This window comes from Aspergillus udagawae (genome assembly GCF_001078395.1).
Source record: "Aspergillus udagawae IFM 46973 DNA, scaffold_1, whole genome shotgun sequence".
NCBI classification, from domain to species: domain Eukaryota; kingdom Fungi; phylum Ascomycota; class Eurotiomycetes; order Eurotiales; family Aspergillaceae; genus Aspergillus; species Aspergillus udagawae.
The window spans coordinates 2127049-2153943 of record NW_025091264.1 but is presented as its reverse complement, the minus strand read 5'-3'; the positions used below and the strand labels follow the sequence as shown (position 1 = coordinate 2153943).

Below are 26895 nucleotides of genomic sequence, written 5' to 3'. Positions count from 1 at the left end.
CCAAAATATTAGAAACTGACTCAAATATAAGATATTCGCGGAAGCCAGGAAGCCACTGACTTTAAGTAAATTCTCATTTCACTCAATTATTAGGAAACCCTACAGAAGGACAGGGAGAACAGTCACACGCTTGCTTGCTAAGGTAGAGCCATCAACTGCAGCACTGAAAACGAATTACTCAACTTGCCATGATGCCACAAGTGGTATTGGACATTCAGTAAGGAGAGAAGAAAGAAGGAGACTCAGATTCAATCCTTCGGAAATTAATCACTCCAACACAGAGAAGAAGTGCCCAGGGCACGTACGCAAGTGAAAGTTGAAATCACGGTTTAAGAAAACTGGTCAGAGAAAGACGAATGAACGAATTGAATCCTTTGAGACAAAATACACCAGGGTTATCAGCCGATTTGTCCCATTACACGCACGTAAACGCCGAGTAAGGAATCGATAATCGATAATCGATGAAAAAGAAATAAGGAAATGTAGTTGAAGCGGTCAACAAGGTAGGAGAATAATACCCTGTGGTAAACGATTAATGCAATGAAGAAACCCCCAAACCAACAATTACCCCAGGAGAACCCTTGCCAGCAAAAGAACGCCGTGTGCAAAATCCTGTTAAAACAACCGAAAGAGCAAAAGATGACCTTGAAATCGGACGCTTAGAACTCCGCCTGATGTTCCCCAAATGCCAAACCGCGCATGTGACTCCCGCCTTCTCGGCTCTCACTCTCAACCCTGCCGATTTCCAGGCCGGATACCCTATGAAAAAAAAAAATAAAGAATGACAAAGACAAAGGAAAACGAAGTCATAACCGTCATGGATAGCACCGCTTCAATATGGGTCAGATTATAGAGGCCAACCCAGTTCACACTCGCGCAGTTCGCTTGCGCAAGCCAAAGTCCTGCTCTTGCAGTTCGCGAATCAAGCGTAAGCTCTCCGCATCAGGTTCGTCGTCAGCAATCGCCGTGCGTTCACGTTTCGCGCCCTTATGCGCTGGAGACGTTGAAGTTGTAGTCATACGGTCGAACTTCTTCTCTGCCGCCGGAGAGACTCCTTTCTTCGCATGAGACGACGAGGGGCGTGATGCAGATTTCTTCGAGCTTCCCTGCGCACCAGGCGTAACTCTACGAGCCGTGGTTGACCCACTGAAGGATGCCCGTCTTGCAGACGGTGTGTGTGTCGTCGTCTTCACGGCTTTGGCTGGCTGGCTTTCGGGCACATATCTGTCGACGTGACGTGGTTGACGCGAGGAATGCCGGGAACTAGTAGTGGGCGTGTAATAAACAACATGGTTATCTTTCTCTCCATCCTGTTCGGGAGGCACATCCGTCTCGTCTGCCTGAGAAGTTGGCGGTGAAACAAGTGAAGCGGTTGGCTTCGACACGGATGCCGCATCGACCTCCATAACAACCGTGTCAGACTGAAATGCCGGTGGGGATGCGTACGAAGTCTGCCCCACGTGAGACTTTCTCTCGGCAGATGTCAGATTTGTCTGAGCTATGCCATTGTAGGCGTGCGACGTGCCAAAGTATGAGGAAGCTTCCAAATCAAGCGGCCTCTGCGTATGAGACATGTCCCCTTCAGCTCTATAGAGACTGGCCGGCCTCGCCACAGGAGACGTGCTTTCCTGCTTCGGCCTCTTGTTCAAGGCAAAGGCCGCGTCTTCCTCCTGAGGACGCGGCCTCTTGGCAGAGGCTGCCGCCCTAGGCTTCGATCGTTCTTGGGCTTTGATGGGGTCGATTCTACCATATTCATCGTGAATGCACCGGCGCTACAGACATAGTCAGCTATGCACACGCTCAGGGAGAGAAACAATAAGAACGAACCTTGCTCTTGCGGCAATCATCACAAGCCTTGCTGCGCCCTTTCTTTCCCGTGCTGAGACCCTCAGGGCTGCCATCATTGACTTTGCTGGTGACAGCACTCGGTGTGCTCAAGATGGCAGTGCTGTAATTCCCAGAAGCTTCAAGTCGATCTAGACCATACCCATTCGCGGTGTCCTGCAAGCCTGCTTCAGACGCGATGGCCGCCAATGAATTCAACGCGGATGCGGCATCGTGAGCCAAAGATGATTGGACTCCTGCAGGGAAAGCTCCAAACGTCGTTTGCTTTGCGGATATTGTGTCGTTGTGTTCATCTTTATGCCGACATCGGATTCTTCGCTTGCGACACGCGTCACACGCAACACGCTTAGGACCCAATCCAGAGCTCCGATGTATAGATCGAGGTTTCTGAACCATTTCTTCCTTCAGTTCCTTCGTCTCGGTGACTGGAAGCGTCGAAACAATGGCAGGCTGAGGGATCTCAACGGTCGAAGGTGCAGATGAGCTTTCTTCGCTGGAAAGGCCATTGGTCAAATCGGGAGGTTGTTCTAGTGGCCGTTGTACAGCTTGCCGTTCTGCATACATGCGCTGTCCCTCTGCATTTCGCTCTGATCGACGGCTAGGTCGCCCTGCTGGCTTCTTCTCCGTGAGGCTGAGTTTAGCGTTGCTTTCCACCACACCAGGGAGCGTCCATTGCGGAGCCTTTTCATTCCCACGCTTCCACGCAACCCAGATTCCAAACTTTCTCACTGTGTCAACTGGGTCTCCTTGGCCTTTCGGTATAGATCGCTTGACAGCGTTCCTAGCATCCATCGTCACTCCCTCAACCATGTAGCCACCGGCAATTAATGCTGTCCGAAGCAGGTATTTGGCAAGGTCTGGAAGTCCCTCAAGTTCGGCCTGGGAGTAAAATCGAGAATTGTGATATGGATCCCCGGCAGGCGCCTTATTTTCGCGCTCCCCAAATTCGTAGTAGATAGGATAAGCTCTGTGAAATCGGTAGTTTTCATCCTCAGCGAAAGCGTCGAGCACACTCTGAGGGATAGGATCGTCCTCCAGGTATTTCAACGCGGTGTACCATTGGATCCTCTGGAAGAATGGATACCGAAACTTCCTAGGAACCTTGGTATCTTTTTCGATCTTGGCAACCTTGATCTGCATTCCATAGTTGAGTCGCGTCAAGAAGTTACCGCCAATGACCAGGCTGTTCGTGGGAGTCCACACGGCGTGGATCCAGCCAGATGGAATCAACATGGTATCGCCTTCGGACAGATCGACGCGGTAACACTCCTTGGTTTGGTCGCCAAGGAACGTGGAGTCTTGCGCGGGAGAGTTGCACCAGTCTTCATATTTCTTCAGATGCTTGTCCTTAGGTGGGATGAAAAAGAAAGTCTTTTTGCCTTTCAGAATGTGATAGAAGACCGAAGACCCGCCGAAATCGATGTGGAAATCAGTGTAGCAGTCTGCGACAGACATCAGGCAGTAAAACTGAACTTTCGGATAATCACCGATCGCCTTGAGCTCTTCAGGCCATACCGCATCCTGCAAGTCAAGATCCCGCACAATTTTGGGTCGGCGTATTAGTCTGCCCAATTTACTTTGTGAGACCTCCAGACTGATGACATTGCGAACGACCTTGGAGCCGGTACTCTCATAATAGTCAGCCCATTTCTGCATATTCCACCTTTTGTCCTCGCCCTGCTGGGATTTGACGTCAATGACTTCGACTCTCTCTTCAGGGCCGTGAAGCTCCGCCACCGTTCGGACAGTGAGACCCTGAGGAACAACCATGTCCAACTGGTCTTGGCCGCAATCGATGACGATCTCGAAGTTCTTGCCCTCCTCTGGGATGTGCTCCAACAGTTCATCAAACATCTCTTGGCTACTAGCCTCCTGGACAAGGGCGTCGAATTCGGGGTCGACGATGGGAATAGAATCACGGGTGTTTAAATGTGCGGGAATAACGATCGGCTCTGTCATGCCGCTGCCGCGTTCGAAGTATTCGGCAGTGACCAACTCTGGTCTCATCCGAGGGAAGTTTTCCGGGAGAAATCGAATCTTACCTTCCCGAATGGATTCAATATAATGGTGTTCCACAGAATCGCTGGCGGCCTTGACAAGACCCTGGTTGAGACCAGCATAATCAATGGCAGTGCGGGCTCGAGAAGACTTTCGAACAAAAGTTGTCTGTCCGTGAGTCGGTCGACACCGGCGACAGATGAACTTGTCGACTGTCCGTATCTCGCGATCATTCTTAAATCCGGCACAGACAATATGAAACCATTGCTTGCAGCCGTCACAACTGATCCATGTGACATCTCCTTGTTCTTCTGAATCCACCGGTATTCGTACCAGATTACAGGCGGCGCAGTTCGCCTGATTGTTCTCCTCGGACTCTGTATCGTCATCTCCCCTGGGACGCACATCCATTGATATCCGATCAGCGCCGGTTTCTACGGAACTCTCGTATCGTGCCTCAACCCCGGGCAATTTCGTGTCTGGAGATCTTGGACCCACTTTGGCATTGCCTTCTTCCTCTTGCCAGACAATTGGAGGAAGTGTAGAAGCGCTTGTGTTGGGTCGTACTCCCTGAATGACGGGTCGAGAAATGAAGGCCGAACCGTCTGACCGAGATCTCATTCGAGATGATGGAAACGCAGTATTCGTGGAAGCGAGATAAGAAGATTTCTCGTCCTGTGGCAGAGTATATGTGCTTCCGAGACCAGCCCGAAAGTGGCTATTCGGTTCCTCGCCGTAATGAGGATGGTACGACTCATCAATGCTCACCCGTTTCGAGGGGTAGAAAGCGGCAGGGTGGAAGTTGCTTGGTCTCGCGAAATTTAGAAGAAGCTCAGCGTCGGTTTTCATACTGTCGAAGGCGGAGGAAGGATTTGCATCCGGCGCGACGGCTGTCTGCGGGTGATGTAAGGGAGAGGGACTTTTCTCCGACCGCGGTCGCTTGGCTGGACGTTCTGTACTTTCAATGGACTGGGAAGGAAAGAGTGACATGGCAGGCGTTGAGTCTTGAGAAGGAGGTCTGTAGGAAAGAGGCGCAAAAGTAGGACTGGTCGCCAAGGCGATTGTCGCGAGAGTGTCAATCGTGGAGCTGGAGCGACCATGGCTGATTCGGCCATGAGATCCCCGATTTGTGCTCGAATAGACATCATTGTTCAACGTGATCCGATCGCGATCAGAGCTCGCAGCTTGCGAGTCTCCGCGGTCAATCCACGAGGCACGGAAGTCGGTGATTGTGAAAGGAGAGATAGGCTCCACGGCGCGTCGCGGAGGAGACGGAGTGCGGTATCGCGGCGGTCGAGGCCCGGAGTGGTTCAAGAAGGACGTGGCACCTATCATGATGAAGCCTGGGAGTAGTAGAGAGAAGATAAAAGGAAAGAAAAGGGCCGGAGAAGATTATGATGTGCCTGCGGAAGGCGAGTTCAAAGCGGGGGTGATAAACCACGCGGGCTAGAGAGAGGCCACCGCAGGCAAAAAGAGAGTCATTCCTGGCAGATGATGAAAGCGCACAGTCAGAAAACGATAAATACGTGCGGATTAGGATAGAAAATCGAGTACTGAATGGATGAGACGTTGAGGGAGCAAGGTCGCACGCCGGAGCGCTGGGAAGTTGAGGGGGAGGGAAGTTGACTCCCTCTCTGCCAACTACTAGTTCGAGGGCGGGAGAGTACTGCAGCACCGAGTGTGAGACGCACCGCCGCGGCAGGCGGGCAAAGTTATCGGGAGATTTGTCACCACAGGGACAGTGAAGATTTTTGAGGGATGGAAAGATGATTATGGCTGGAAAGGATTGAAAGAAGCGCCGTCAATTACCCTTCAATCGACGATTGACGGTATTGGCTGGGAGTTAAGGTGACTTGGGGAGAGGGAGGCAACTTAGAAGGCCAGCCGGAGCCCACCAGCAGTTGTTTTACATTCTACATAGCAGCGCACAGGCTATCCACATAACCGTACAGTAGTTATCTCAGGGATTGATACGCCAGCTAAGTACTAGTACCGCTGCTATTTAAGCCTTCTTATGTACTCCAGACCTACTGTCAATATATCGAGGTTGCTATCGTTCGCGGCGATACTGGGGAGAGATAGTGGCCATTGGCGATCGGCACTTCGAGCGTCGGCTTGTCTCCTGCATGAATATGACTAATTAGTATATCTCTGATAATTGTAGCTTCTAATAGACGAAGTCCAATATGATTGTAGATCTGAGTGCGATCGATCTCCAATGGATAATAATAATAATTGGGAATCGCCATCGGCATCGGTCGACAAGAGGAACCAACACAGTGAGGGTTGCCGGCGCCTCTAAGCCCAATCGGGGAAGGAATCCCCCCTTCCAAACCTCGTGCTCACTTTCATCTTGCGCTCTTCCGCCGAGACAGATATCGACTCCCCTCTACTCCTTCTTCCTCTTTCTGCTATTCTGATTGATACCATCCTCTTTGGGTGTCACTCTTGCTTTTCATATCCTTGCCTATTGATTTTTCTAGACTTTCCTCGTTCCCCCAAGAATGAGCCGGAAGCTCGCCCCCGAAGCCAATCGGTGAGTCTCCTCGCGCGAAATTGCCCCTCCGCCAGAGTCTCTTACTGCTCTTGGCCTCCCATCACGCGATAGTCGCTGTCCTAAACTAGACGCGGGCATATTGCGCATAAATAGTCATATATGCTAACAAACGGTTTTCCAGGATTCTCTTCGTCAAGAACCTCAAGTACGTTTCATTTATGACTGCCCTGCTCCGAGATCGACAGTTCGACTACTCTCATGTCTTCTGCATATATGCGAATTACCTATAGTGCCGCTTGATGACCAGGGACTGATGAGATGATTTTTTGCAGCTACAACGTGACCGCTGAGCAGCTATTTGACCTCTTCGGCAAATTTGGGCCCATCCGGTAAGCCACGCTCTTGAGACAGACATGCACACTTTTTGTGTTTTACAATATAAGCTCACAAGATTTCAGTCAAATACGCCAAGGAATTGCGAACAACTCAAAGGGTACCGCTTTTGTTGTATACGAAGACGTTCACGACGCCAAACAGGCATGCGATAAGCTCAATGGATTCAATTTTCAGAACAGATACCTTGTCGGTATGTGTCCCCTGGTGACAACAAGCAACTCTTGTTGAAAGGAGAATAGTTTTGCTGATTACTGGTTCTAGTGTTATACCACCAGCCGGAAAAAATGCTTAGGTCGAAAGAGGACCTGGCGGAAAGGCAAGAGAATTTGGAGCGTCTCAAACAGCAGCATGGGATAGAATGAGGCGCTATTTTCTTTTTGTCGATTTCTCTGAGTACCCTTTGCAGGCATCGAGCTGCATCTTGTCTAACATGGGTTGGTTGTGGGGTTTCCGGCGTTTGACTCCTATGGTTTTCGTGGCTCTTAATTACGGGTATGAGGGTTCCTGGCGGGTATAATGAGTCTCCCTGGTCATGGTCTGGGGAATGAGACAGAGTTAGTCTCGTCTGGGCTGGGATCTGTTTTGTTGTGCCGGCCAGTTGCTATCAACAATATTATTATCCTTTCCGTTGCTGCGGCATGGGCAGCTTGCGGAATTTGATCTCCATCGTCTTAGGACATATGAATAAGAAACAGTAGTTTAGAAAAAGTCTGCACCCGCAAAGCGTGATCGAGGTGTTCTGAGAAGTTGCGACGGCTCTCACTTGCGGTCGTGCATGAGCTCAAGATCATGACATCGCCTTCGAAAGTCTACAGCATAGCGGAGGGGATATAGTAGAGGTCTCCGTCGTACGGCTACCTACACTCATTAGGACTGATTTTACATGGTGGCATAACCAGGGTAAGATTCCTTTCCATTTCACTAGATGACCTCGTAATCGAGGGCAGAATCCAGGTTGGTTTCATTCAATACTCTTCAAGAACAATGATACACGGAAGCGATATGTGTTGTAACAAAAGTGACAGATTTCTACAGACCTTGACACTTGAGTACTGTATTGGCATGAGGTCATTAGCTCACTGCCTTATAATTAAGGTATGAAACGATCCCTGACCATTGGGTGCACCCCATCCCAAGAAGGACTAGCGCTGGGGACACCTGCGGCCCCACCAACCATTTTCTCTTCAAGATTTTCTTTGCAGGGCTCTTATCATGAAGTCTACTCTCAAGCATCTCTTTCCACTTGTTCTTTAGATACCCTGCAATACGGCAGTGATCCTTTGAGTGAGCCATTTCATCTTATTTGAAAAAGCCAACACTCACTTCAAATCATGTCTGGTGAAACTTCTGCCGGTAAGCGAAATTTTAACCCTCGTCTTGCGACCGTCTGCTAATGAATCCGCCCATGCAGCCTGGCCCATTGCCGATGAGGCCCTCACCCAGAACCTCCTGGATTTGGTGCAGCAGGCTTCTCACTACCGCCAGCTGAAGAAGGGTGCGAACGAGGGTATGTCTACCTGGTTATCCCCTTGTGTCTTGCCCTTGACTGACATTCCTCTGCAGCTACCAAGACTCTCAATCGTGGTACCGCCGAAATTGTCATCCTCGCTGCCGACACCTCCCCTCTGGCTATCCTGCTTCACATTCCGCTTCTTTGCGAAGATAAGAACGTATGGTTTTCCTTTCGATATACTTATACTCTGGTTGAATACTAACTATCAATCAGGTTCCTTACGTGTACGTTCCTAGCAAGCTCGCTCTGGGCCGTGCGACTGGTGTCTCCCGTCCCGTGATTGCGGCCAGCATCACCACCAACGAAGCCAGTGACCTTATGGGCCAGATCAGAACCATCAAGGACAAGGTCGAGAGACTGATGATTTAAACATGGTTTCGATCTGTGAATGAGTTAGGCAATTCCAGAGTTGTGCCCTTACAGTACGAGCTGGTTGACATGGTCCAGACTGTAAGAATGCATGGATCATTAAGTTAAACCACGAGTCTATCTTCACATTGGACTTGTGATACCCATGATTCAGGAAGTTGTCAGGGGTTGAATTTTTTTTTGCCTGTACTTCTTCTCATGTCTTTGGATAATTGCTATATCTCACTCGTCACATTGAGTGTCACCAATGAAGTGAGTTGTTTGACTACCGATCCCTCTTTTGGAGAAATATGTAGCGTAGGGAAATATAGACAAAGAATAATCATTAGACGTATTCCGACAGTAAGAACTAGTGATGGTGAAATCATCTATGCGCCTTGGCACTGCAGGATAAGCGGCGTGACTAAACTGAACTAGTGAACCATAGGCCGTCACATGGCGGAGGCGTGTCTCATTCTGGCACTGACGACTTGTCTGCATTTCAAGGCAACCCACCTGGACTGGTTCCGACTCCTTGCTGGTAAAGGACATCCATTCAAGATCTCTTTTCTTACTTTCATATATTTTCGGCAATTTTGATCTATCCAAACTCAGGTCTTAAGCATTGTGGCTGGTCCAGCAGTACACTCTATTTCGGTCATCGTCACTGATGCCTGCTATACGAGCCGCCCTCGTATTATAGGGAGCTCTTGAAAGAGCCCTAGTTTCATTGCCTCGACCTGCCTTAATTCTTTTTGGAGACTGCGGACGTCGAAGGCAGAGATAGAGCAGCAATGTCTCTCCCATCTATGACTTCACTGGCAGCCGCGGCTACAGCCATCGCAGTAATCACCAGTGGCCCCGCTACATCATCACCCACAACTTCCATACCTGTACCCTCTTCCCTGGCTGGTCCGCATCATGATCCTGATGGAGAAGACAACGGGGAATGCAGACTGCTGGGTCCCTTTTCGATTCTCGTCCAAGCGGCACTCGGATCCCTGGCGCTTTTGTCCTTGGTATACAAGCGCTGGAGGGAGAGACCCCAGCGGCCTGTGAAGGTGTGGGCATTTGACGTATCAAAACAAGTCTTTGGGTCGGCAATGCTACATCTTGCGAATCTACTTATGTCCATGTTCTCTGCCGGCCAGTTCGAAATCACGAGCAAATACAGACCGAATCCGTGCTCATTCTATCTATTGAATTTGGGGATTGACGTGAGTCATTTCCGGACATTGCGGAATCTATAGTGATGTAAGAGCTGACAATTGACCCCCGGATCAGACTACACTCGGAATCCCCATTCTCATCTTTATTCTCCACATCCTAAACCGCCTAGCGGCATATACTCCCCTTGCGAATCCCCCGGAATCGATCGAGTCTGGAAACTATGGCTCTCCGCCACGGGCCGCCTGGTGGTTCAAGCAGGCTATGATATACTTCTTTGGACTATTGGGAATGAAAATCTGCGTCTTCTTTCTCATTCAACTACTGCCCTTCATTGTCAAGATAGGTGACTGGGCATTGCGCTGGACAGAAGGGAACACAGCTCTGCAGATCATCTTCGTCATGCTGCTTTTCCCAGTGATCATGAACGCGATCCAGTACTACATCATCGATACTTTCATCAAGAAACCGCTATCTCGAACTCACGAGCTGCTCCAGGAAGGAGATGAGGTGGAAGATGCTTTGCTGGATGACGGTCGAACACCGCGCAGTGCACGGCTGACTGACGTTGACGATGATGATACCTTTGGGCCGGATGGAGGTATCATAGGAAAGGATCTGAGCGAAGGCCTGGAACCGCCCGCACGGCCGCGCGGATTTGGTCATACCGAGTACGATCCGGCTGTTGATGGGGAGTATTTCTCCCCGACGTCATCGGCGTCTGCCAGCTCCAGCAGCAGTCATGGAGAATATGATGCAATGTCATCTTCGACAAAGCTTACACTTCAGAACAAGAGCTCATGACAACCTTAGTTATGCTTATGCGTCGGCGTTGGGTGCTTGATTTGGATACTTTCCGTGCCGATGTCGCGGCCACTCTTGCTCTTATTTTCTTGTTTTGAGGCATACACTTCCAGAAATCTGTTTATAGCGATCCAAACGACATGTATATGCTTTAGTCCCACTCCGATAAGATATCACGTCTCATCGTGCAATCGAAGCCAAGGGTAGTATATTAGGCATAGGGTAGAGTACGCAGAATTGGCGTGTCATCCTCTTTCCGCGACAACAGTTATTCTTGAACAATTATCCCACGATATGTTGGAATAAATTAGTCACTTTCAATGTTTCAACTCTGTTGACCGTCACCACTATAGCTGTATTGCTGCTTGAACCAGAAGATGCCATAAGGCAACGCCGCCCACCGCAAAGATCACCGCCTTGTTCTGCCGTTGAAGCGAAAAGAAAATTATTGTCAGGTCTTTGGACGGCCCGCAGTCGACATTTCATTTGATCTGGACAATAGTCTCACACTGCGATTTCTACATATGGTACATTTATAATTATACTGACTCAGACGGTTTCCTACTATTGTCTGAGATTTTTGGCATCCAAACGACGGCAAGATGCCCAAAACCACCGTCACCGTCAAGGAAATGACCCGCCAAAAGACAACGGCAAACTCGCGCTCTCCATTTGAGAACGGAGCTTCGTCCAAACCTGTTGACGAGAGCGACGCTTCCGACGTGGAAATGGAGGTCGACGGCGCTGAGACCGAGAAAGTGCGTGAGAAGGATGAGGCGGAGAAGAAGCTGGAGAGAATGCTCTTCGGTGATGACGAGGGTTTCGTGGGCGCATTGAAGAGCCAGGATCGCGATATTATGGCGTTGATGGCGAAGAGCGATGAGGAGGGTAGTAGTGAAGAGGGTGAGGGCGATGATTTTGACGATCGGGATTTGTCAGATGTTGCTGATGCAGATGTTTGTTCATCCTCATCCCCGTTAGGTGTGCGCGTGCTAATAGCATTCCCTACAGCTCTTCTTCCTCGATTCTGGCACTGCGCCAGTTGGTACTGAACTTGCAGAGACTTCCGCAGCGGGGTCCGACTCTGAGGAAGACACAGAAGCGGAGGAGACGCATCGCGCGGTGTGGCACGACAGCGACGATGAGCGCCTCGCGATTTCGCTGGCTAGTCACCAGAGGTTGAGGAAGTTGCGCATCACTGAGGCGGAAGATGTCATCAGCGGCAAGGAGTATATCAAGCGACTTCGCAGACAGTTCGAGCAGCTGCACCCCGTACCGGACTGGGCCACCCCGGAATTGAACAAAAAACGGACCGATTCGGACTCTGATCGTGACAGCGACATGGATACGGATGATGAGAATGAGCGGTTATCTACTCAACCATTGGCCAAGCTGCTGCAAAGTGCTACTGATCTGACCACGTTTGGTGAAAGCACAGGCCCAGGAGGCAAGAGAAAATTGCGACAGGAGGTGATAGATATTCAGAGACTTAAGGATGTTGGCAAGGATCAGCCGGTAAGTTTCTGTGTCACCGGTATCATTCCTAGGTTTTGGTATTAACGCTTCTGCTTGCCAGTCTTCCATCGACTCACTCATGTTCCACCCTCACTATCCATTGCTTCTGTCGTCCGGACCTGCAGCAACACTTTTCATCCACCACATCTCACCCTCTGCGGAGGCTCCCAATCCTCTCCTCACGTCATTCCACATCCGCCGTACGCCCATCCACACCTCCGCTTTTGCTCCTCCTACTGGTAACAAGATCTTTGCCTCTGGTCGTCGACGATACTTCCACATTTGGGACCTCGACAGTGGCAAGGTCGAGAAGGTCAATGGCACTGCGGATCGTAAAGAGGAACAGAAATCCATGGAGCGGTTCAAGCTCTCACCCTGTGGGCGGTATGTCGGACTAGTCGGCTCCTCTCGCAAAGGAGGTGGTATCATCAACATTCTGCACTCGGAGACGGCGCAGTGGATTGCCCAGGTTCGCGTGGACGGCCGTGGGGGTGTCGCCGATTTCGCCTGGTGGAGTGACGGAGAAGGTATGACTGTCGCGAGCAAGAGCGGCGAGGTGTCTGAATGGGACGGACGTCTGAACCGGGTTGTGGCTCGCTGGATGGACGCCGGTGCGGTGGGCACGACGACACTCAACCTTGGTGGACGCTCTGGACGGACACAGTTGGGTGGAGACCGTTGGGTTGCCATTGGAAGTTCCAGCGGTGTAGTCAATGTCTACGACCGTCGCGAATGGGCGGCCGCATATGCTGCACAGGCTACCTCTTCGGAGACGTCGCCGATCCCCCGTAACCCGGAGCCTGTACGTGCCTTGGATCAACTCACTACACCCATCAGCCATCTGGTCTTTGCACCAGACGGGCAGTTCCTTGTGATGGCGAGTCGGTGGAAGCGGGACGCATTGAGATTGGGTAAGCCTCTATATCTGTCACTGCGTATGATGACTTTCACTGACTGACACTCTACAGTTCACCTTCCTTCTTGTACGGTGTACCGCAATTGGCCGACATCAAACACGCCTTTTGGCCGTATCTCGTCAGTAGCTGTCTCGCCTGGCTCGGATCAGCTGGCAGTCGCCAACGAGCAGGGACGTATTCGACTCTGGGAGATTCGCGGGTAGAAGTGGATTCATTGACACGAGCTGTTTGGAGGAGAGGAAAAAGTTGTTCTTGTACAATTAGGCATTGCGCATCGTAGAGATCTAGCATACATTCAAACGATAAAAGATCATTCGCCGCACATATCAAAACGCTATCGGCCAATAATAGATTTCCGGCTCATCAGCTTAAGTCGAACATTCAGACCGCGTACTCCATTCCCGCCCCAAAGCCACTGCTGAAACAAAATAGAAAAGACCTGAAACTCCATCACTCTGAAGATATTAATGAATTCAGCGATCCCATGACCCCCTGCGCATAATCAGCACCTCATCCCACCGGAAGAGACCACCATCGGAGGAACGTCTTAACTTACATCAAGGCCGAGCTGTGATCCCGGAACAACTCATCAGCGTCTGCTCACACCACAGCTAACAAATCCAAGGTAGGATAGACTCACCGAGTTCATAAGCTAGCCGTAGGTCACAATCATGGTCAGCAAACACGGACGCCAGCAGAGCGTAATAGCCAGAACTCGGACCTCAAAGATTTAACTTACCGAGCCAATAATATGAACCTTCTTGTACGCACCAGTTTAGCACGTCTCACATCAAGCAGGACAAGGGACACTAGAACCTACTTTCTTCCCATCCTTATTCTCCGAATTACTCTTCTTGTCCGTGGCAGTCGGGTTCGGGCTCGGGCTCGCGGCCGGCGTGAGCGTGACGAGGACCTTGTTCGTGGAATCGAGGTGGACCGCCCCGGTGGACGCAGAGGGTGGGAGGTGTTTACCGCTGGGACTCGGCACGAGGGTTGTGTCTGGTAGGAGTAGTTTGGTGGTCGGCGTGGGCATGAGGATGAGAGTTGGAATGAGGGTGGTGTTAATGTCGGTGCTGTTTCTGTCTCGTGCCGCTCGATGAGGAACGGCCAGGGCTGTCATGGTGATGGCCGTGGTGAGGACGGTAATGGCGGCCTTCATTTCTGCTGGTGCTTTGGAAGAGTAGTTTAATTGGTTGCGTAGGTTAGTTACGACGGGGAGTTGAGACGGGGGGAAGGGGAAAAGGAAAGCAGGGCCACCTTGGGGGTTCGACAGGAATAGACAGCTAAGTTAAACGATGATAACAGCTGTCTTCCAAAGCTTGATGTCAGTTGGAAATAATAAAGAGTGCCACACGTTGTGTATATATATGGGCCTGTTGTCGGGTACGCATGGTACCCCAGTTTCCAGGCATCACAACAATGCAGTTCTGCGGATCGACCGATAAGACCCATCCCATCTGCCGGGGCAACGTGCCTGCCATAATGCCCTAAGAGTCTGGCATTTTATAACGGGATGTTGATTAATTATTTCGAACACCGTGCTCCTTGCGGAGGCGCATTCGTCAGGTCAACCGGGTATCGGGTTGACTTTCGAATATGCAATAGAAACGGCAGGACGGCTATTCCCCATGAGCTCCCGTCAATCAAACGTCGTGGATGGTGACGAAGAATTCGTTGGTCCGTCGTCAAATTCATCTGTTATCGAGACCAGTCTGTTTTGGGGTATTCGAACATTCCTGTCCTGCCCTCGGAATGCTGGGTTCCTTGGGAGAACCTGAACATGTCTGCAAGCACAAGTAGCTATTGAACAGCTCACCTTGTCTTGATTGGGCATCTAGATCCCAAGGCTTGACGAGGGCTCAGATTTTTCATGTCACTTGTCCGCTAACGCGGATATTCTAGAATGATTGATGCGCTGATATTGGTCACTCAGAAGAGAGACAACAGCGAGCGAGGCCGTTCCCTGGCAAGTTCACCTCCGTCAGTTGGCTGTCGATATAACTATGTTAGCCTTCCAGCGCATTTGCAAGGATTGTGTTGGTAGCGTAATATCATTCATTGAGCCTGTATGTTGCTTGTATGTACAGACACTTGCACTCCAATCGGGTCGTTCTATGGGGTCTGTAAGTCAAGAAAGACCTTGTGCATCCTCCATGACACCGAAAGATTCATAGACTTGTATAGCGTTCATGGATATTTTTCGTCAAACCCAGGGCCGCTTCCACTTGCCATACCAAAACACCGTATCCAAAACAAAATTCGTCAACAGCCAATAAAAATTCCTTCCAAATATCAGATATCAACATTTAAAGCAGTTTCTGCATTTCGTCCTTGTTCCGGATACCAGCCAAGTTGCCGGCCTTGACACGCTTGAGGGTCAAGGCGGCGATCAGCGCGGCACCGACACCGGAACCATCCTCGGCCGCCATAATGGTGACCTTGTCCTTCTCGTTCGGCGCCCAGTCCAGGATTTCGCGCAGAGCCTGGGCACCACGAGCCTTGAAGTGAGGGTACTTAGTGAAGACGGACCCGTCCGCGCCAACGTGGCAGCTCTTGATGTTCTTCTTTTTGCAGATAGCGGCGACACCACAAGCCGACAGACGAGCGGCACGCGTACCGATCAACTCGGCCAGACGACGAATCATCTCGAGCTCGGCCAAAGTTGGCTTGATGTTCAATTCGCGCTCGAACAGCTCCTGTGTCTCCTGCAAGTTCTCGTATGGGTCCTCCTCGATGGCAGCCAGGAAGGAAGCGTCCAACAGATACGGCTTCCGCAGCTTGCTGGTGTCCTGATTCTGGAAGATCAGTCCTGGTCTGCTGTCCAGGAGATCAATCAGGGCTAGACGGAAGATCTCTCCCAGGTAGAGACCGGCTGTCATCTTCTCGAAGGCCTGCTGACCGGGGCGGGGAGAGTCGCGGTCAATGATGTGATCGTACTTTGTGAGAGGAAGAACAACGTGTTCGTTGTCGAAAGCGCCGTACTCGCAATTGATGGCCACTGGCATGTCGGGGGGCAGGTTCATGTGAGCCAGCTTAGGAACGGAGCCAACATCCTCCATGTAGGCCGCATTGACACCTGTACCAAAGATACACCCAATCTTCATCTCGGGATCAGTGTAGGCCGAGGCGATAAGTGTTCCAGTGGTATCGTTGATCAAAGCAGCGACCTTGATAGGAAGTCCCTGTAAAGTACACACGTTAGGTGTCTGTAGATTGGCAACGACAAGCAAGAGAGGGAATACCTTTCTCTTCAGTGTCTCCTCCAGCGGAGGGACGACATCCTGGCCCTCGACACCATCAATGTCGAAACCCTTAGTCCAACGCTGAAGAACACCATGATCAATGTACTCTTGTGTAGCCGGGTAGGAGAAGGTGAAACCCAGTGGCAATGATGTCAATCCCTGCTCTCCGTGGTGAAACTCGATGAATTGCTGTATGCAGTCGGCGATGTATTCCCACAGCTCCTCAGCGGTTCCGGTCTTCAGTTCTTCCGGCATGCGGTACTTGGCCTGGCAGATATCGAAGCCTCCCTTCTCTTCCGTCAAGGTAATCTCGCAGACGCGAAGGTTGGTTCCACCCATATCCAAGGCAAGGAAGGTTCCTTGTTCGTCTCCATCGGGGAAGCCCATAACCCAGGTAACGTTCATTGGCTGTTGAATAGTCCTAGTGGTCAGCGTACAAGCCTCTCAGAACGGATGCGGTCAAGCTCACGATGTTACCACCCTCCACGCTGAGACCTGATCAGAAACCGCAGGTTAGCTTCATTAAATTTCCCTGATGGCTACTGGAGCTATCGAAAATAGATAAGAGTGACGGCTTACCCTTCTCGAGCTCCTTGACGAAGTGGTCAACCACCTGCTTGAGCTTGGCGGCGCCCACAGTAAACATGTCCTCAAAATCCTTAATCTGCTGTAAGAGATTCTGAGGCACATCGGCCATCGATCCTGTTCCAATTGCGCTTCGAATGAGCCATCCTGCCAAATGTTTTGTAGCTTCGATCAGTTTGACCTACCCTTGCGGGATGGGGGGCGCTTGGGACCAATTCCGACCATTGTGTAATTAGAGTGTGTATAAGAAAGAAACGATAGATATGAACAATGAAAGAGATGTATGGAAAGAAATAATAATGAGGAGAAGAGAGAGAAAGACAACGATGAGTTGGGAGAGAGTTGGGGGGTGGGGGAGGATATTGATAACAAGAACTACGGACTATGAGGTATCTAGAGACACCGTGGGGCAGCGACCGGAGAAGGTCCAAGAGAATCAGGACTCCCAGAGCCACAGAAGTAGGCCCCGCAGAACGATGAAATCAGTGGCCGTTGATCATCCGATTCCCTCACCGGTTGGTCTCTTTCAGCTGCTGTTGATTTCTAGTGAGGATCCAATTTTTTTTTTTTTGACATTACTTTATTGATACTCTATCGGTGTCTCTCTAGATACACAGTTTCTGCTCTAGGGGTTGGGGTTCATACCGAGTCTCTCCCCACCTTTTGCAGGATCCGATGACAACCTGAATGCTTCCCCAAGGATTATCTAAATAATAACAAAGGATTGAGAATCGTCCCCCAAAGCCGGTGAGACTCGATGTGATGCGTCAATTCCGCTGTTGGCGCCTCGATAATAATTAATAGTCAATAATTCGTAAGCAGAACTGATCACTTCTAGAACATTGCTTATTATGGTTGCTATACCTCTCTATCTAGATGATTTAGTCTACTTCTGTCGTCTTTTCATGACCAAAGCCATCTTCATTAATCCATTATTTGATTATTTGCATACCATGATTCATCTATCTCTCACTTATAGATTTCATTCATATTCTCGTTATATTCTCATCCATGTGAGAAAGTTCAGGATGCAAAAGAATCAACCATCCGTGATCCGCCGAAAGCCACATCAGCGCCATCATTAAATAGTGGATGCAGTGGTCACACTAAAGGACTCACATGGCTCATATGGCATTTGACTTCTTCCTTTGACTAGCGAGAAAAGGGAATACATGCCCCAAACCCCCCTCGCTGTCATGCACAGCTGTTGGTTGTAGCTCCCTTGCTTTCGCTTCTCCTGTGACAAGCGCATCCTGGACAAGACCTCCGTCCATCTCCTCATCGCGCGGGATCCCGGACGACTGGCCCAGGGGCTGTATACTCGACAAGGCGTGGGCACGGTGGGCTGCTGCCGTCCCTTGTCTGATGCCTGCTTCCTTCTGAGAATGGCGATCCAATTGCTGTCGCACTTTTTCTTGGTACGCCCCAGAAAATCCCAGTGCTCGATCAACTTCTTCTGTCATACGCTCCACCTCATCGTGTAGTCGTTCGTCTCTCGTCCATAAAGGTGCATTCTCGGCGTCTCGTGTCGCTTTATCAGGATTCGTTCTCTCCCACAGTTCCTCAAGTTCCTGTTCCCAACCGAGCGCTCGTGCGAACTTTCGCACACCAGCATCACAATCGCCCAGAAGAAGAACATCGTTGGGACGAGACCCTATACTTCCCACACGTTCCATATTGATCAGCACTCGCGGAACCTCGTCACGACAGAATGCCGGTAAACTAGCAAATGGCTGTACAGAGAGACTCGTTCCCATAACAATACATAAATCTGCTTGTTCTGGGAGACTTCGGTTCGAGTGGAATTCCTCGGGCAGCGCTTCTCCGAAGAAGACGATGTCCGGCTTCACAAAGCCCTTGCAATGAGGACAATGAGGCACCTCCCCTTTGGCAATAGCCTCTTTCATTTGAGATTCGGGGTACACGGCTTTGCAGTCAATACAGTGTTGTGACGCGAAGCTACCATGGGCCTCAACGATTTTCTCCTCTGGTACTCCCGCCAGGCGCTCCAAGCAATCAATATTCTGTGTAAAGTGCTTCAACAGCAATCCCTTATCGTGCAGTAACTTGACAAACGAATGCGCAATAGTTGGTCGATACCGGCCAGGCGCCAACTCACGCGCCAAGGCGTAGAACGGTCGAGGGTTCTCTCGAAAGTAACTGATATCGAACACATCTTCCGGCTCTGGCAGATCCAGAAAGGCTAGATTGGAGTAAAGGCCTGTGTCTGGGGAGCGAAAATCGGGAATGCCCGCCGACGTACTGATTCCAGCCCCTACCTGCCACCACCGTTAGCTGCTACATGCGGGGCAACGAGGGGCGATCTCGGGACATGGCATACCATGACCACAATGCGTCGCACATCTTTCTCTTTTATATATTTGGCCACTGCTTCAATATTCCGCGCTTCCAGTACCGACGGGGGAGTTCCCTCGTCAACCACCGTGGACGTTTCACTGCCCATGTTGCGTGGGGAATATCCAACGCTGAGCAACTATGCTGGTGGTCTGGAACTTCGTCGGCGGTCAATGGCAGCAGGTCAAGGAGCTCAACTTCTTATTAATTATGTTTGAGAATATAGACGTTGAATAGTAATAGAGGCACAAAGAAAGCAGCAAAGAAATTCACCGCTGATAGCGAACCAGTAGCAAATGACGTCGAGTTGATATCTCAGAAGGGAGAAAATCCCCCGATTGGGTAGTCAGTGGGCCTGGCTGCTGCCTGAGGCTTGCTATTGTACGGCAATCGGTCTCCAAGAAGAAGATTTGGCGTTATATTCTATGCGTCTTGAATCATGAATTATTGCTAATGCAAAGACTATTCTTCAATATGAAACTCCATCTTTTTTTTCTCAAACGAGTGTATATTGCAGTTCTAAAGCTACAAGCAGCTGCCTAAGGTATAAGCTTCTCACCGCCCACTGGCTGCTGTCTCTATCTGGTCCGTATCGGCAATCGGATGAATCTCCGCGCTGTCAACAAGACACATTGCATCTTTCATCGACCCTGCGGTGACCAGGGGTCCGGACACGATGCCCAGGACAGGAAGCTCCATTACCAACGGGCATGTGGGCTCGTCTGCGGAGCAAAATGGAGAATGCGCGAACGCTCACCTCCCAATTGACGTGTTCAACGCCAGTTCCGTTGCGGAGATCAAGGCCGCTTTGTCACACCTCCATGAGCAAGAAGTCGCCGTCACCGCTCGACTGGACGCCCTCGTCGCTTCGCAGAAAGATTTCTCTCGGGAGCTAGGGCGATTAGATCTTCTTCGCGCCCATCTGGGGTCCCAGACCAGCACAACCCACGCAATCAGCCATGGCATGTTGTCCGACGCTGCGGCTACCGCAGATCGCATCTCGAGTGCCGTCCGACGGCTCGACCTGGAGCAGTCAAGAGTGAAAGCAACGCTGGAGGTGGTAGAGCAGGTTTCGGAGCTGAAGGCTTGCGTTCTGGGGGTTGCAGGCTCCATGGGTGCTCCGCAGGACTGGGAAACGGCGGCTAGTTATCTGAACAGGGCGTCCAAGATACCTCCGGAGGTGGTTCAAGGTACTTTTGCGGCCGAGATGGTGCCGACCGCTGAGGTTCCTGACCCGCCAAACGTGACCCTGGATAATGCGGCGGAATCGCTCTGCGGCTTATTCCTGCGCGAGTTCGACAAGGCCGTCAAAGAGAACGATGGCGCTAAGATCACACGGTTTTTCAAGCTGTTTCCTCTCATTGGTCGCTCTGAAGTTGGCCTCGATGTGTATGGGCGCTATGTATGCCAAGGAGTGGCATCGCGGGCGCGAACGAACCTCAATGCCGGCACGGGAGGTGCTCAAAGTAAAGATGGCTTCTTCTACGCAAATGCGCTGACGAAACTGTTTGAGCATATCGCCCAACTCATCGACGGACATGGAGGCATTGTGGAACGCCATTACGGCCCACGGAAGATGAACAGGGTTATCGAACGTCTACAGCTCGAGGCGGATCTCCAGGGTGGGATTATTCTGGACACCTGGAGCGACGAGCGGCACGTCGATCGGAAGCTCACTGACATCAAATCGTATGCCTTTACTTTTTTGGTGCAGAGTTTCCTTCCCGCTCAACGCAGTGCAACCCCTCGGTCGAATTCCCCAGCGACTCGCGATGGACTCCCCGCTGAAGATGAGGGGGTAGACATGAAAGAGATCGACGGGCTACTAAACGAAATGGCAGTCATGCTAGGCCGCTGGTCCCTCTACTGTCGATTCATCGCTGAAACTTGTAATGTAAGTCGTCTGACTGTCTCGACAAGCCTTTGGATGGAGGTATTCAGAATGCTGACTCTGGGCAAGGCCACCGAGGACGAAAGTCAAAAGTTTACGTCACCCAAGTTTCTACAGGAAGCGAGCCTTTCCAAGAAAATCAATGACCGTCTGACCAACCCATTCAATACTATGACGACCTTTTTCTTCCGTCGCTCGGTTGAAAAGGCATTCCAGTTGGATGATCAGCCTTCGGGTCTGACCCTGCACCCGCAAAAGCCATTGAAGGCAGATCCTCCTCATATCACATCTGCAGTGGACGACATCATGTATATTGTCAACAAGGTCCTACAACAGTCACTGGCCACGTCACAAATCTCAGTAGTGACTAATGTAGTTCCCACGCTGTCACGGGTTCTTGGATCGGACTTCATCGGAATGACCCAACGAAAAATGCGTGATGAATGCTATCCCAGAGCGCCCGTCCAGGGGGCTCAGCCGCCTGAACAGACCGTGATCTCCTTTCTCGTCTTGATCAACAACCTGGATGTTGCCGTCGACTACATACGCCGCATTGTGCAGAACCACACCGAGACTAAAAAGACCATCACTGGTCCGGATGGTCAGGTCGAGGAAACGGACCAGCTGAGGTCCCTCTTCCCCGTGCCTGCAGAAGCCCAACTTGCGGCGCAGACGCTGCAGACCCTCGCCTCGTCCTTTGAGTCCAAGGTGAATGACCTCCTGGCCGACGGCATCCAGGTCGTATTCAACAATGTCGTCAAGCACCGCCTGCGACCTATCCTGGCAGATGCTTTCCGAGACATCGAATACCAACCACGGGACGACAGCGACCCAACGAGCACCGTCTACCACGACTACGGCGACGGAGACGAGGACGTAGACGACGGCGCCAGCCGAGCGGAGCTGGTCCGTCCTCGTTTCGCCGCCAGCTGGACCGAGCTCCTCCTCCCCATCTCCCGCATCCTCACAGCCTCAGCCTTTGATCGCCTTCTGAACGTCACAGTCGCGTATCTAGCCCGGCTGCTCGAGAAGCGACTATGGTCATACCACGGGCGGATCAACGCACTTGGCGCCACCCGACTCGAGCGCGACGTCTCGGGCGTAGTAAGCGCAGCGGTGGACGTAGGCGGCGCCCAGGGGGCCTCGGGCCGATACCGGCACCGGGAGGCGTTCGCCCGCTGCCTGCAGATGGTGCTGGTGATGGGCATGGACGACGACGAATGGGAGGACGTCACCCGCGGAGGCGAAACGGCAGACGTGCTCGACAAGCTCAATCGGGAGGAGCGCGCGCGGATCCGCGCAATGGTGCGGCGGTGATCTCGCGCTTCCTTTTTTCACAGTGTATACTGCATAGACTCGCCGCGAATGTAAATAGCATGACCCATAGATGAATTTACTGCTGAACGCTGGCAACAACCCATGTCCATCATCGCCGATGCACGTCAGACAGACGTAGCTCGCCTCAATTTCGCATGCGAAACGAAAACTATCGTACCATACATACAGTATACAGAACTTTCACCTCTTCTGGAACATGGTCTCGAGATCAGTAGCCAATGCGGAACAGCGAGGGCGGAGCTAGTAACGTGATCTGATACTGAAGCGAGCCAGGCTTAGGACTTTAGAGCGGGACGCAATACCATTCCGCTGGACCGGCGCTATGCGAAAGTGAAGGAGTCACTTATGGTGCTAACAAGGACAGATTATCTGATAGTTATTGAATTATTCAAGTCTATATACAGGTGGTATCGTTGCCAGCTCCAATGACTGACTTCCCGCCGGTAAAAAAAAAATAGTATATACAAAACAGCCGTAGATCAGGACCAGATGAACGCCGATGTTGCTAAACCAAGAGTCACAGACAGCGTGGGGTGGCGTAACAAAATACACATGGAGTCAATGGCGTAGCCCCAGGCGACGCACCATTGAAGAGTGGAAGCAGAAAAAACGATGCTGGATATCTCGAATGGTCGCTTGGAAAAGAAACGAGAACAAGAAAAGGAGGTCGCGGTTGAAGAACGGGGGTTAACTGACGGTGGAGGAAAATGAGGCAATGACGCAGGTGATGAGGCTATTATGATGAGCCGCCTCGCTTCTCGTCGACTTGAGGAGCGGCAGGTGCCTCGTGCGCCTCTTGGGCTTGCGCAGGATGATTGTGCTCAGCGACCTGTCGTGGAGCCGGTGCGATTTTAATCTCCTGAATGCCAGAGTCACCTTCACTGCAACCTCGGCTCTCGATCCCCACGGGAGTCTGGCCTTCGAGCATCTCGCTGTGCTCTCCGATGCCATAGCGGGCAGCGTGGGGGATCTCGTGGCCGTCTTCCAGCTGATCGTGCTTCTGCGGCGTCCAGGCGAGGTAATCACGGCGAACTTCGACATAGTCGTATGCGAACTCGCCCAGCTGGTCGTCGTCCATACCGAGCAACTCTGCCTCTTCGGAGGCACGCAGTTTCAGGCCAGGAATAGCGTTGATGGCGTAAGCAATGATCGCGGAGACAACGAAGGAATAAGCGCAGGAAGCCACGATAAAAGCAATTTGAATGTAGAGCTGCTTGTAGTTGTGGATGACCCATCCACCAAGTCCTGTTCCAGTGTTCACGCCGTCCAAACCGACGATTGCATCATCTGCGAAAAAGGCGTTGAAAAGAAGGCCAACGATTCCCGCGACACCGTGTTCGGCGAACACATCCATAGAGTCATCGATACGAATCCAGTATTTAACTACACAAGAATATGGTTAGCACAAGCGAACTAGGCGTCATAAACTTTTGTCAAACTTACCCTTGGTGGCATAGTTGCAAACAACGCCAGTCACGATACCGAGAATAACACTGGCCCAAGGGGTCAAAAAGCCGGAGGCGGGAGTCGCAGCAACCAGACCGGAGATCGTGCCGGAACACCAGCCAACCATCGACCACTTTCTAGCCAGACGCCAATCGAGAAGAACCCAGGTAATGGCTCCAAAGGCAGCAGTCAGGTTTGTGTTCCAGCAAGCCATGGTGGCTCGAAGGTTGGCGCCGAAGGCAGAACCACCGTTGAATGCAAGCCAACCGAACCAGAGGAAGACAGTTCCGAGAAGAATAAGCGAGACGTTGTGAGGGCGGAAGTTCAACATCATGCGTTCCTGACGACGACCGAGGACCATCGAATAGGCGAGGGCTGCCATACCGGATCCAATTTCGACAGGACCACCACCGGCATAGTCCATAACACCGTATTTGAATGCCCAACCGTTCACATTCCACACCCAGCAGGCCATAGGACAATAGACGATAGTAGCCCAGATGAAGGTGAAGACCATGGCGGGAAGCAGGCGTCCGCGTTCTGCAACGGCGCCCATAATAATAGCCGCAGTGACACCACAGAATTGCATCTATGCCAGACAGGCTTGGTCAGCATGCAATGTACGCTAAATCCAGGCAAATCTTGAATAGTGGTATCATACCTCGTAGAAAGCAAAGAGGAGGTTAGGAATGAGAGGTGATCCAGGACTTGGATCGGCCAGAGTTTTCATGAGACCAAAGTTGCGAAGGTTGCCAATGTAGCCGTTGGTGGCAGTGGGAGAGAAGGCGAGAGAATAACCCCAAAAGTACCACTGGAAGGTGACGACGGAGAATGATGCCATACAGGCCCAGATCATACTCAGAGCCGACTTACGACGAGCGAGACCAGAGTACAGGAATCCAAGGCCAGGAATCATGACCATGACCATGGCGGAGGCCACGATGATGTACGCCTGGTCACCCGATTGGAACCATTTGTTCACGTTCTCCGTTCCTGAAAATGATGCTGTTAAAACCATGGCTCCATACAAAGCGAGCAGAAACTAGACAACATACTGGAATCACCGCCAATGTCATTTGTGGCCAGTTGCTCATAGTTCGCGGGAGCACCAGTCCAGTTGTATGACGCATAGTCCGGGCTGAATGGAGCAACGCCTGCACGAGACGACATGGTGAAATGCTGAAATTATGTGATTTTACACGTATGCTGAGTTGATGAAGAATGCAGAGAACCTCAATGCATGCGAAACCCACCACAATCTCGTCCGGGATGTGTGGCCGTTGCGTTGTAGGGTGGGCGGAGAGAGGGATATAGTTATGGTTTCCGATGCCGGAGGGAGAGGCAGAGAGCGGGAAAGGCTAGCGAGGAAAGTGACACGATCGGAGTGCGGGAGGTTTCGGTCGAATAGGAATTGTATAGACGGGTCGAAATGGATATATTGTTGCTTAGATCTAACCTCCTACCTCGCTCCCTCAAGAACGAGACCGTTGAAAAGAAGGATCGATCGAGCGAGTGAGTGAGTGAGTGAGCAAGTGAAGAAATGCAGACTCCGCTCTGTGGAGAAGAACAATTGCCACGGGGGCGGAGGACGTAGTATATAAGAAGAGGGTCATAGGAATTTACTCAAGCGTTCTGGAAAGGCATCCCGGTGGGCCTGGAATTGAACGGGACAATCGAATTTGTGTTTGCAAATCTGAAGGAGTCAAGCGATGATAGCGATAGATCGACAGTCTTCCATGGACAGACAAAACAGTGAGAGCTGTGGGGCGGTAATTTATTGATATTTTTAAAATGCTTTACTTTTTCCAGGTCTCTTTTTTTATCCGCCCTTTGGTGATGATATCGGTCGATATTAGTGTTCGTATTAGTCTTCCAGCTTGATTGATAGATACTGGTCCTGGGACAGTCAGATGCGATTTCCCGTGGAAAAATGAAATAAATTAATAAAAATAATAAACGACATGACACGAAATAAAGCAACAAGTAAGAAGGATTTAAAAACGAACCCTCCTTGCAGATTTGGAGGGAGACGCGGTTAAACCAGAAAAATGAAAAAAAAAAGTACCTGGAGATAACATGCAGTTGGCACCCAATGGAATAATCGATTCAGTGAAGTAAGATAAGTAAAACATCCAATAACCGGTTCGAGTCTTAACGGCTCTGGGCCAATCAGCCACAGAACAAAGAAAACTCACCAATAAAATGGCAATCCCATATGAAATAGAGCTCCAGGACTCAGCATCCAACCTCATGATCTACTTAAAACACACTGAAGAAGGCTCGACCTACCTACTGTCTGCATTCCAATGACGGTACGAGAACACTTGAGGCAGTTGTTGCTCGCATCATAGCTTCTTTGCATCCTCGACGTGCCTCGTGGCGAATGCCTCTCAGTATGGAGTAGTGGGTATCCAATTTATCCCGACAGGACCCAACTTTAATCCGCTCTGTTAATCCCGGCCGGCCAAGACCAGCGTCCAGATGGTGGGGGAAACTGAGTGACTGTGGCGAATACATAATCATATTATCATTGCACTCCATGGACAGTAGTCATCGTCATGGCCTGATGGATAGGGATGATAGAGAGATAGATAGGAAGGGCTCTTCCACCCCGAAACATCGTTTCGTTGCTTTTTCCATGCCGGGTGGTCGAATATTCCTCTTGGCTTCGAGCACTGGCATGTGGTTTGTGGCTCATATTCAGGCTGACTGTGTAGGTGGTTGCTGTACAACCTCAAACAGCGTTGACTGCTGGGGTTCTTACACTTATTTATGCTCTGGATCAAACACTACGACATACTTCTCCAGGCGGGTAGACTGTAGTACCGCCAGCTATCTTGAGATGATAACATATCCGCCCTTGCATTCCGTGATAGATAGATAGACAGATAGATAGATAGACACATGTTGATAGTCGTACTCCAGCAAGCGTTCATGATATGAAGTCACCTCCACCCCTGTCAACTCCGCGATACAGCCCCCATACAAACTCCATCTGGCTCGTTCCCATGGCACAGATAGCACCATCAAGTTTCAAG

The 26895-nt window shown here is 50.9% G+C and overlaps 10 protein-coding genes across 10 annotated transcripts; 5 read left to right on the top strand and 5 right to left on the bottom strand.

Moving 5' to 3' along the window:
• Positions 1-866: 866 nt before the first annotated feature.
• On the bottom strand, positions 867-5178 carry jhd1 ([Histone H3]-lysine-36 demethylase; the record flags this gene model as incomplete). Its single annotated transcript, XM_043286216.1, has 2 exons — positions 867-1772; positions 1828-5178. 2 exons carry the CDS (start codon positions 5176-5178, stop codon positions 867-869), a joined length of 4257 nt encoding a protein of 1418 aa, XP_043142151.1.
• A 1169-nt stretch (positions 5179-6347) lies between these two features.
• On the top strand, positions 6348-7098 carry Aud_000709 (putative pre-mRNA branch site protein p14; the record flags this gene model as incomplete). Its single annotated transcript, XM_043286215.1, has 5 exons — positions 6348-6379; positions 6522-6545; positions 6673-6729; positions 6799-6926; positions 6998-7098. 5 exons carry the CDS (start codon positions 6348-6350, stop codon positions 7096-7098), a joined length of 342 nt encoding a protein of 113 aa, XP_043142150.1.
• A 969-nt stretch (positions 7099-8067) lies between these two features.
• Aud_000708 (SNU13 family protein) lies at positions 8068-8618 on the top strand (the record flags this gene model as incomplete). The annotated part of the gene is made up of 4 exons (XM_043286214.1): positions 8068-8089; positions 8148-8243; positions 8300-8406; positions 8463-8618. 4 exons carry the CDS (start codon positions 8068-8070, stop codon positions 8616-8618), a joined length of 381 nt encoding a protein of 126 aa, XP_043142149.1.
• Positions 8619-9391: 773 nt separating this feature from the next.
• On the top strand, positions 9392-10568 carry Aud_000707 (STIMATE family protein; the record flags this gene model as incomplete). Its single annotated transcript, XM_043286213.1, has 2 exons — positions 9392-9814; positions 9882-10568. 2 exons carry the CDS (start codon positions 9392-9394, stop codon positions 10566-10568), a joined length of 1110 nt encoding a protein of 369 aa, XP_043142148.1.
• A 602-nt stretch (positions 10569-11170) lies between these two features.
• Positions 11171-13203, top strand: Aud_000706 (WD40 repeat domain-containing protein; the record flags this gene model as incomplete). The annotated part of the gene is made up of 4 exons (XM_043286212.1): positions 11171-11524; positions 11580-12083; positions 12145-12994; positions 13052-13203. The coding sequence occupies 4 exons, from the start codon at positions 11171-11173 to the stop codon at positions 13201-13203; spliced, it is 1860 nt and encodes a 619-aa protein (XP_043142147.1).
• Positions 13204-13450: 247 nt separating this feature from the next.
• Positions 13451-14159, bottom strand: Aud_000705 (uncharacterized protein; the record flags this gene model as incomplete). Its single annotated transcript, XM_043286211.1, has 5 exons — positions 13451-13492; positions 13557-13568; positions 13641-13652; positions 13740-13760; positions 13821-14159. The coding sequence occupies 5 exons, from the start codon at positions 14157-14159 to the stop codon at positions 13451-13453; spliced, it is 426 nt and encodes a 141-aa protein (XP_043142146.1).
• A 1147-nt stretch (positions 14160-15306) lies between these two features.
• On the bottom strand, positions 15307-17052 carry Aud_000704 (putative hexokinase Kxk; the record flags this gene model as incomplete). Its single annotated transcript, XM_043286210.1, has 5 exons — positions 15307-16182; positions 16243-16650; positions 16712-16737; positions 16822-16944; positions 17013-17052. The coding sequence occupies 5 exons, from the start codon at positions 17050-17052 to the stop codon at positions 15307-15309; spliced, it is 1473 nt and encodes a 490-aa protein (XP_043142145.1).
• An 899-nt stretch (positions 17053-17951) lies between these two features.
• Aud_000703 (SIR2 family NAD-dependent protein deacylase) lies at positions 17952-19291 on the bottom strand (the record flags this gene model as incomplete). Its single annotated transcript, XM_043286209.1, has 2 exons — positions 17952-19106; positions 19169-19291. The coding sequence occupies 2 exons, from the start codon at positions 19289-19291 to the stop codon at positions 17952-17954; spliced, it is 1278 nt and encodes a 425-aa protein (XP_043142144.1).
• A 567-nt stretch (positions 19292-19858) lies between these two features.
• Aud_000702 (Golgi transport complex subunit COG4) lies at positions 19859-22390 on the top strand (the record flags this gene model as incomplete). Its single annotated transcript, XM_043286208.1, has 2 exons — positions 19859-21076; positions 21143-22390. The coding sequence occupies 2 exons, from the start codon at positions 19859-19861 to the stop codon at positions 22388-22390; spliced, it is 2466 nt and encodes an 821-aa protein (XP_043142143.1).
• Positions 22391-23147: 757 nt separating this feature from the next.
• Positions 23148-25027, bottom strand: Aud_000701 (ammonium transporter; the record flags this gene model as incomplete). The annotated part of the gene is made up of 4 exons (XM_043286207.1): positions 23148-23794; positions 23855-24446; positions 24519-24850; positions 24913-25027. The coding sequence occupies 4 exons, from the start codon at positions 25025-25027 to the stop codon at positions 23148-23150; spliced, it is 1686 nt and encodes a 561-aa protein (XP_043142142.1).
• Positions 25028-26895: the final 1868 nt, after the last annotated feature.